Here is a 10,445-nt window from a genome sequence, read left to right as displayed (position 1 = left end):
TCGCAAAGTCACGTGCAAAATTTAATTTTTTTTCTTTCCACTAACTTTATATTTTTCATAATAACTCCGAGAAATCCATCAAATTCATACAGAAATAAAGAATTTTACGTGAATGAAAGGAAAGTTTAGTAAAAGAGAAGTTCTTTCTAGAATGGAGAAAGCTTAAGAATCATTAACAATTAAGGGATTAAACAAAGTTAGTAATACTTTCCTATTTTCATTATATGTCCCATTTCATCATAAGCTTCTACAGAACTTGTACTTTGTCAAATTGTGTATGTTGTAAATTTCAAATACATAGATTCGAAGTTGGAACCGATTCGTAGTAACAGATTCCGTTACCAAATCTTTCTTAGCTTCGAAAGAATAATTTCGCTAATGATTATTATTTCAGAAGTTCATACGATAATGTTTATTTTAAGTTGAAAGTAAAGACTTCAATCTATTAGAGCTCTGTTTTATAAAATTTTTTAAGATCCCTGTCAATAAAGAATGTTCTGTTTTTTGTCTTCTCTTCTGAGGTTTATCAGATATTTACTTTATATTTCACTTTATACTCTCAAAAAGTCTTGATTATTTCTTAGAATTTTTGAAAACTACCTTTTCAAAGAATTGTCTTAAATACAAGTGTTTGAAAAAGGAATAAGTTAATTTCCCAATCATCGCCTCTCCGATTTAAATTTAATCGTCCGAAATAATAATAATCTCGGGACTGTATTGAGGTTCCGAGAAAGTCACAGCGAGAACATAAAAACCGTGTCAAGTTTCTTGTCGGCTCGGTCGTTTTAACGGTCGCGATGTTTTGATTCCGCGACCGGAAAAAGTTCGAATCGGGCAGAGCGCGACGGAGTACGAAGACACGCGCGTGACGTGTCATCTGGGTGCGAGCGAGATAGAGATACTTCGCAATTCCCCACCTCGCGACGACCGAGGTGAAGGACAATTTCGAAAAGATGATCGATTTGAAAGTCGTGGATTCCCGTGTTGAGGGTTACCGTGTCGACGATTAAACGTGATAGACGATTATCAATCACCGTGTCGATTTTAACGTGTCGAGTATTCAACCGCGGCGGACCCAAGAGCTGGTGAATACAGCACCATTAGAGTGTAACCTGCCTGGTTGAGTATACCGTGGCGGACTCCAGACTTGGTGAATACAGCACCTTTAGAGTGTGACCTGCCCGGTGGATTACGTGTCGAGTGTTCAACCGTGTGGACCCCAATAGCTGGTGAATACAGCATCCGTAGAGCGCGACCTGCCCGGTCTAGGATATACCGAGGCGGACGCCAGCATTGGTGAATACAGCACCTTTCGAGTGCGACCTGCACGACGAAGGATATACCGAGCGCATTCGTGTATCCCCAATGTTCGACCGACGGCTGTCTCCTGGGGTCCAGAGAGAGGACGTACGCGAAGAAGCAGCCACCGTATTCGCGAAGTTACCGAATACGGGACGTGCTTGTGTCAGGTACCCCTGCACATTCTTCTGTAGCTCATCACTTAACGGGTCTCAGCCTGGCCGATGAGTTAATTCGGCTTAACATAGGGCTGAGACTTGAGGTCCCCATCCGGGGCCTCCACTCTTACAAAGTGCAATAAGGAGGTGAGCGGTGAACGCAGAATACCGTTCGTTGAGCAATCAACACATACAGTTCCGGTCCCTTTTCGGAGTCATTCGAAAGACCGAAGCGGAGTGCAGAAAGCCTCCGAATAATACAGTCCATTTGCGCGCTGCTGAGCTGATTCAGCGTGTGGCTCTCGAAATTGACGTGAGCCAGTATTAATTTAATTGTCTTTTTACAGAGATCGTGCGATAGAGGATCGAGGACGACGACGACGCCGCCGCTAAAGGCAAACTCAAGGAAGGATCCGGCCGAGACTTGCATTCCCGGGCCTATTCGAATACTAGAGCCTCGTTCGATAGGAGACCAAGCACGAGGAACCATTTGAATAAACCAAGTTTTTGTTATTAAGTTCTGATTCGTTATTTTCTAATACCCGTTCTCCCGGCCGAACCCCGTTAGGGCTGCCTATCCCTAACAACAAGATTGAATTTTTTTTACAAGCTGAACGAAATGAAGTAACCAAACACTTCTCTAGATTACGTTGTGCTGTTTTAATTAATACAATATGAATTCAGATTACCACTTCAGTCATTTTTCTTGTCTTATGTGATTCTGTAACTGTTATGTTACAATTTGAATTATTTATCAAAAAAATTCTGATATGTATAAGGTTACACAGTACACAGTTACACACATCTCTATGAAAAGTACATAAATACAGTTTCATGCAACATAGATGGTTTTCATTATATCATGTTTATTACGTTATAAACTGAATCGCATGTTTATAAAAAGAGTTCTGTTCTAGTGACTCATTAGGTAAATCATCTTCCGCGCTAGATGCACACGCTTATTGGTCCTTATCTAGCAGCATTTACTTCCGATTGCGACGATAGGCAATGGTACAGCGCGTAATCGATAAGTCAATGCATTAGGGCATACATGTTGTTGACTGATTCCACATCACTACGCAGCATTGTGAGCCGACGGGTTTGCCGGTGAAATCTTAGCCTCTCTACCGCGTGATCCGTTCCCCGAATTGTCTCAAGTCTGACGCATAATTATAATTCTGTCTGCCGAACTAATACGCGGCTGTGATCTGCTTTATCTGATTAATAATCGGGGAGATTAATTAATAGATTGCGACAGACTGCTTAATGAAGGACCCACGAGCGCTAACTTGACGATGCGTTTGAAAGATTTTAGATACAAAATTGGTTAGTCTTTGTTTTATTTTTCTTAGTTAATATTAATGACTATGTAGTAGAAGAAGATATTCTCTAGTGAGTAGTTGTTCAAAAATAATAATAATCTTTCTGTTCTATGCTTCTTTACAATTTTTTAGCAGATTAACATATGATACCAACAAAAATGCTTATAATCATTAATAAATACATCTTCGATAGGTTTCGTACTTTATTTTGCTTTCAGTCATTTCCATATTCATCATCAAATCGTACCTTGATATAAAAAAATAAAGAACGTTCATCGTGATGGTACAACACAAAAATGCGTAATGCCAAGCCTCCCCGTGGGAAATATATTCCTAGATGCGTAGGGGAGTTATAATACTGCCCTGGGGCGCACCCCGGAAGACTAACAAGTGAGAATTTCCGGCGTACACGTGGTCCAGCAGGACGCGGCGGAGGCGTCTCGCCTCCATCGGATATTTACCGAAATTGGATTTCTATTTCGTTCTCATCGCGTGGGTCAGCAACTAGACAACGTAACCTGATATTCTTCATCGTAGTCGTGGAAGTCGTGTTCCACGTCGATACATGTATCGATAATGTATACATATGTACATCTCAGTTCATAAATTTCAGCACGTCTCCAAGTCCTTGTTGTCTATCCGGAAATCTGACAAATATTCCAGATTAATAACCCCCGAGGCTGTCTCAACTGAAAGATTATAATAAATGGTAGAACTTTAATCATGTAATAAATCTCATAATAAATCATATCGACACTAGAACTTTATTACAACAAATCATATCGACACTAGAAATTTATTACAAGTCATATCGACAATACAAAATTTGTTTCGGTTCATGCTTTGGATGATCTATATTTTATAAATATACGACAACAATATAGATTATACCGTAATAAAAAATTACTACTATTTGCTTCAAATCTATAAACTGTGAGATGTAAACTACTAAAGTCTCTCTTTTTTAACGTTCACGTATGAAGCAATCGTAGTATCATAAATTGTAAACATACGTTGTTTATAGCCAATTGCCGACCAGAGCTTTTAAGCCATGCCGCGTACATTTACGTGTATCTACCTTAAAGTTGTAATCTTAGTGTTAACAATAGAATTAATTTCTAGCATCGACATACTAATTTGTATAATACAATAATTCATGTAGTAAATCCTATAATAAATCCTGAATATTTTCAAGACGACTGTTCACATGAATTTTATTCTGCTATATTTTACAATATCCTAAGACTTGTGAACGGGTATGTACGAGGAGAAATATGAATACCTTGGACTGGCAGACATGGTCCGGGTTGTAGAACCCTTTCAGAAACCACTCGTCCTCTATCTGTCCAAGAACGCGGGACATCGAGGGATCCTGGCGTGGACAGAAAGAGAAAGGACTCGATGCCGGTCTACGCGGTGAAGTCGGTGGATAAGGAAGGAGTGGTCTCCATCCCGACGATGGAGAGGAGCGTCGCGCGTGACGTGACAGGAAATGCAAGCGAGGATTCGTTGTGCTGTGCGAACGTTTCTGCTTGCGAGGTGTCGGGTCTTGTGCTTTGACATTTTTTCAAAAGATCCATACGTGAAATTGTTGTCAATGAGTTTACAAAACGTGCACAGATGATACATTTCTATGGGATTATGAAATATGTTCTTATGAATATGTAATGTATGCTTAGGAATGAACGTTATTCTAATTAATTACGTTAATCAATTCAGTATTATTATACAGGGTGTAAACCTACTAGTGGGCAATATTTTAAGGACGTGTTCTATGGTCAAAAATAAGACGAAAATGAAGAGAGAGAAAATTGCGTTTGGGGCTTCGTTAATTAGTTATTAACATTTAAAAATTCGATGTTTGTGCCCCTAAAATTGACAATCCGACTTGCATCGACGGACGTTTCCGGCATACGCTCAGCTGATCACCGCCGATCGATGCATGTCGATAACCGTAAGTAGGACCGTACTTATAAGAAATTTGTGGGCTTACCGCGGGTGCTGGAAATGGGAAATTATTTTAAAGCGATGTATCCTGGCATTCAATCTAATCACTCGCTCAATCCGCAAGAGCACATCAAAACTCGCTCTATGGCATTTTCGAGTCAGGAGGGCAAATGCCTTTTTCTATGCACCGAAATGAAATATCCACACGAGTACACATGCACCAAAATTATCCCGTCCGTAGTGTCCACATGACACGAAACACACAGTCACAATTCACACTAAACACACTAAGCGCAGAATGACTCCGATAAATTCTTAAGCTTTTTAATCCTCTACGTGACGCACTTGCCGCAGGATAACGGCTAAAGAAGTTATTGTTCGGAAATTAACAGAAGAACGCACGGTTCCTGCAGGAGTGTAATGTGTGCTGTGTAAAGTCTGATTGTCAATTTTAGGGGCAAAAACATCGAATTTTTAAATGTTAATAACTAATTAACGAAGCCCCAAACGCAATTTTCTCTCTCTTCATTTTCGTCTTATTTTTGACCATAGACGTCCTTAAAATATTGTCCACTAGTAGATTTACTTGATAATATTTGTATTTTCATCTAATTTTTCAAAACAAATATATGTATATAAAGTTAAAAATTATTATTCAATTTTCCATAGTATTGTCATATTTTTATATTTGTCATCTATTAACGAAGCATCGTTTGATAAACATGTAAAAAATTAATTTAACTTTATTGGACTTATTAATGGTTTCATTATTAAATTCAGCATCTGATTTTTTAACATTTTTGACAAGTAAGGAATATAGGAAGATCTAAAGTTACGTAGTGTTATCAAACATATGAGAACAGAAGTTTGACTAGGTGATTATTAGGAAACAACTAAATCCGTGTTTACTGTATATCCGGGTCAGATTGTTAGCTTACGACCTCCTCTTCTTGTTTTTCGTTTCCATGCTAGCTAATGAAAGCTTTCATTGCTCCTAGCGGTGTAGCGGCTCATCGAGCCGCAAGTCGAGAGAGCCTCCTCCAGAAAAGACTAGTAAGAGGCTCTTCCGCAATCTAGAATCCCTTTTGTTTCATTCTCATTCATCTTTCGAGCCGTATAAACGGCGATGAGTAGAAATTTCACGTTTTACTACTATTCAAGCCAAATATCGGGGAAGGGATTCGGATTAATGACTTAATCAAAAGTAAATATGAAATCTATATTTTATAAATACATTTAACGATGGAACTTTACACTAATTAATAACAAGCAATTAAAACAAAATATTAGTAAAAAATATTGAAGGAATAAGAATATAATTTCATACGGTGTATTATTAGCAAGAAACCGAAAAATTCATTGAAAAGATTAAATATTACAATTTCTGGTAGAATACGTATGATGTAAATCCGCGTTTCGAGATGCACTTTGCAAAACACGTCGACTAAAAGATTATAATAGAAAATCTCATGTATTTTATTCGAATGATTGTAATACAATTTTATTCAGACTTTTGCTAGCATATTTAGGTATCACTATTGTCAAGTTTAAAGAATACTAACTTTTAATGAAATTATTACGTGAAAATTGATTACGTCAATGTTAAATGTGAAGCACTATTTTATTGGAACTGCTCATGGTTTATACATTGTATCATTCATTGCATGATTTAACACCAGTCCTACCAAACCAACCAAAATAACTGATTTCGAATGGAGAAATACATACATAAATAAAAATGAAGTCGGTAGTTCTAGTATTGATACATAATTTGTATGAATTATTGTACGATTATGAATGTATAATGTCATTTATTATATGATTATAACTCATAATTAGATTGAAGTAATGTATGTAATGACGATTAAATGGCAAATTTTTTAATCAACATTGAAGTGTCTTAATCCAACCGCGAGAAGTCTCGATGCAAACGCAGATTTTTAAGCAACCGAAAGCATAATTAACAAGCTGGTTTTGTATTTAGAGTTATTAATGGGGATTTCTTTTGTTTATAGTTCGGCGTGCTGCTGGTGGTTCGTCTCGCCCTCCTTCACGGCACTCTACCGAAGTTCTCGCCGCAGGATAATCCGGCAGCTTTTCATCCCTGTTTCCACGTCAGGTGAGAGTATCCGCATAAGTCCTTTATGCTACACGAGTCGTAACGAGGAATCCTATTACAATGTTTCAAAACTCATACCGAACATACAGAAACCGTATACGGTTGTCGCTGTGCCGTCTGGGAAGCATGGTATCATGTAAACACGAAATTAAAGTGCCAAATGACCGACGCTCTTTGATCTCCGTCTCTTTCCTCTACGTTTGCTTTCCGTTCGTGCCATATACGCGTTTTATATTTGACGTTTACAAAAATATTTGCCCCGTTTGAAATTTGCATCTGGTATGCAGTACGCCATGTACCGAAACTTGCAAATTATAAATCGGGATTCACGGTACGCAATATGCTATGTATTGGAAGTTGCAAGCTAGAATTCAAAATGAGAGAATCAGATTTTTTTCGTGTAATGTAGAAATCATATATTCTACTGTACATTATTTTTCACGTTTAGGTCAAATATTTTATTCTATTAATACAAGTCGCATTTTAAAGTCAAAATCCGTATAATACTCCTTGTGTCAACCTGTCTGAAATTATAACAGACACTGGAAAACAACCTATTGCAGCTGTTTGTACTGCAACACTAAATTATTCCGTCCAAGGACGTAATATATCACGAAGGAAGCAGGATAAGAGGTTGGTGCAGGACGCAAGATGTCTGCGCTGGATCGGCGAGTTCCGTGACCAAAAAATTTCGAAATATACGACTCGATTTTACGCTCCGACGGACATGTCCGGCGAATCCGATTCCGCTATCTCCCCAAAGACTGACGATATCGAAACGGGTAGGGTAAGGGCCGTTGCGTCGCGAGAAAGGAATATGGTCTCCGTGGTTTACGCGGTCAGGAAAATAGGACCGGGTCCCGATGTAACGCTCCATTTCGATATCTCGATCTCACGCTTCCTTTCAAGCTAGCGTTACATCTGCCCTGGAACGTCCGTCGCTACTTCCGACCACGAAAGAATTATTGTATTATTCTACGAATCGAACATTTCTCTCTCTTGCTCTCTCCTTTATTGTAGCCATGTTTTGGAACGAATTGCGTTGCATCCGATAACGAATGGCCTGTTCCGATCCCGGAGTTGATACGCAGATTACCCCTTTACGTTTGTCTTTTTGACAGAGAGGTTGTACATAGGCATTGATGCTGGTCGGTGATAAATATTGTAATCTGTCATGGTTAATGCCAATAGTTGATAAGTTTCATAGTGTGTTAGGAGATTTGTGTCAAAGGTTGAAACTAGATTGTTAAGTTCCTTTTAACAGAGTAAAATCCTTTTTAGCCTCAAATAGGATTTTTTACTTCTATCATCATATTTTACTGATTACGTATTATACTATACCTCTTTAGCTAACATGATGCAATCGACGGTACTGAAAATCTGTTTCAATTACATTTGCATGGTAAATCTTTTAGTTTTCAATTTCTGTCTAGATATTTTTTCCTTCCAGGAAATATGACTGTTCGTTCGAAATACGATTAAATTTAACAGCTACCAGTTAGAATCAGAGACATTTTCCATCGAAGCATAATATATTCTTACGAATCTATGGTGCATCCCGTTAACAGGGACCCTCGTATCGACGATGCGCGAACCAAAGGGGCAGAGTTGGAAGCTTTACTTACTAGAAGTACAGCCGGAGGAAACGCTCGATGATTTTAGCATATTGAAATATTGTTTCGTTCTTTTCGTACCGTCGTTCCGCCATATCAGCGTATCGGAACCGTTCGGCGTTCCTCCCTTTCCTTCAAACTATGCCTCGCCGTATTTATTCTTTTTATCCTCGTTGGTACCGTGCCCGGGCTTTTTCCTCCTCCACCTTCTCCTCGGTCTTTCTTCGCGCACAACCAACGGAGCGAACCGACGGAGGGTGGCGTCTGCTTCCATCCCACTCACTCCTTCTCACCCTCGACGCCGTGATTCGAGAAGATATTATGCGAAATACTTTCTGCCTGGCTTCGAGGTACCGGCCGGGAATACTTTATGAGATGTATAATTTGGCCGGATGTACCGTCGTTTCGCGGAATTTACGATTCTGTCGCTCTACTAGAGTTTAACCTTTTAATAGCGTTTGACGTATAAACGCGTGTCTATCTTTACTAATTACATATAATGCTTGTTATTTTACAATGCCATTCTGATAATTAAACTGCGATTTCAACTTATATGAGAATTTTTTTTTGCTCATTTAAGTATTATTGAAATTATTAAAAATGTTGTGTCAATCCATTTACATCGAATGACAGAATATTCTGAAAAACGTGCCGTGATACATGCCTCGGGTTTAGCCAAATGACGCAAATAAATTAATGGTCAGTTTTTCCATAATGATATTTAGGGAACCCGAAATAAATCATTATTGACCCTGCTTGTATCTAATTTAAATTCACAACAAACTTATTTACTCTATGATTGAGTATGCTGAGTCATACCATCGCTTTTAATTATGAGAAAATCGTTTCGACCGTTAAGGAGTTAACCTTCTGCGAGGGTTTTCCACGCTTTTCCGTGAATCCTCGATTTCATATGAGCGGACGCTAGTAGTCGACACGTGTCTCGGGGATGACGGTGCAAGTCGTAGGAATTTCGGCCGCGATATTTCGTTTTCCCGGTCGTCCGTTAATATCGCGCGACCTAGAAAGATTTGCGAAATTACTTCGTCGCGCTGCGCCGCGCCGGATGGATGGAATCTGGCGTTCTGCGCTCGACAGCGATATTTTTCAGCCGAAGACGTTCTTGATGACTCTTACTTTGTGCTTTCTAAAAAACGTTATTTTAAATTTCCTTACTTTTTTTTATTAGAATATAATATGATAGGTATAAGAATTAAATTCATTAAAGTTATATTGAGAAATTCAGGAGTAATAATGAATGAATTCGAATAATATATTATTTTTCATATACAAATTTATTCATAATATTTTCTATTTTACCATTTAAATTGATAAAGATTATAATATCGAAAGATGAGAATGTATTAAGAGATGATTGAAATGAATATTCTAAAGTATTAATGAAAGAGTTGAGAGATGGCAAATTATTTTCTGTATACTATTTTATTCATAAAATTTTCTATTTTAACTGTCTGGAAATAAAGAATTTTTATCTTTGTAAGTATTTTATTCCGCTAAAAAAGTTTGAGCTTCTAACAATAGACTTTTGAACTCTACCAGAAATATTAGAGCGTAAACGTCGCGCTTTAGAGAAGTAGGACATACTTTAGGGTCCAAGGGTTAAACAACGATGTGAGCAAACTAGCTAAGGTAATGCGAAATTTTCTTACCGTCGTCGCTTATTCTCGCCAAACGCTACGATTACGGCTTTATTGCGGCATGCATGGAACTATACAATTTCAGGCAAGCCAATTTAATCCGTGATATTTTCACCACGAATGACACGACCAATATTATGAACATTATTCCTTCAAAGATGCAACATAAAATTAATACTTATTAGCGTTATTCATACTCTTTTCAATTCTCATTCTATTTTATTTATGGTTCCCTTTTTCATATGAGTATCTCGTATCTTTGTGCATCGTAGAAATCAGTTAGATTCACATTTAGGAATGATTTACTATAGTTCTTATTACTATAATCA

General features: G+C 38.0%; 1 protein-coding gene across 1 annotated transcript in view; it reads left to right on the top strand.

Annotated features, from left to right (window-relative positions):
- LOC108621945 (transmembrane and TPR repeat-containing protein 1) overlaps positions 1 to 10,445 on the top strand; it is a 258,139-nt gene that overhangs the window by 167,636 nt on the left and 80,058 nt on the right. The window contains exon 6 of the mRNA XM_018019556.2: positions 6,742 to 6,845. Within this exon, the coding sequence (XP_017875045.1) occupies positions 6,742 to 6,845 (104 nt within the window). The remainder of the gene's footprint in view (positions 1 to 6,741; positions 6,846 to 10,445) is intronic.

The sequence above is a fragment of the Ceratina calcarata genome, unplaced genomic scaffold (genome assembly GCF_001652005.2).
Source record: "Ceratina calcarata isolate Rehan_Ccalc_2016 unplaced genomic scaffold, ASM165200v1 scaffold189, whole genome shotgun sequence".
NCBI classification, from domain to species: domain Eukaryota; kingdom Metazoa; phylum Arthropoda; class Insecta; order Hymenoptera; family Apidae; genus Ceratina; species Ceratina calcarata.
This window is presented reverse-complemented; position numbering and strand designations above follow the sequence as displayed.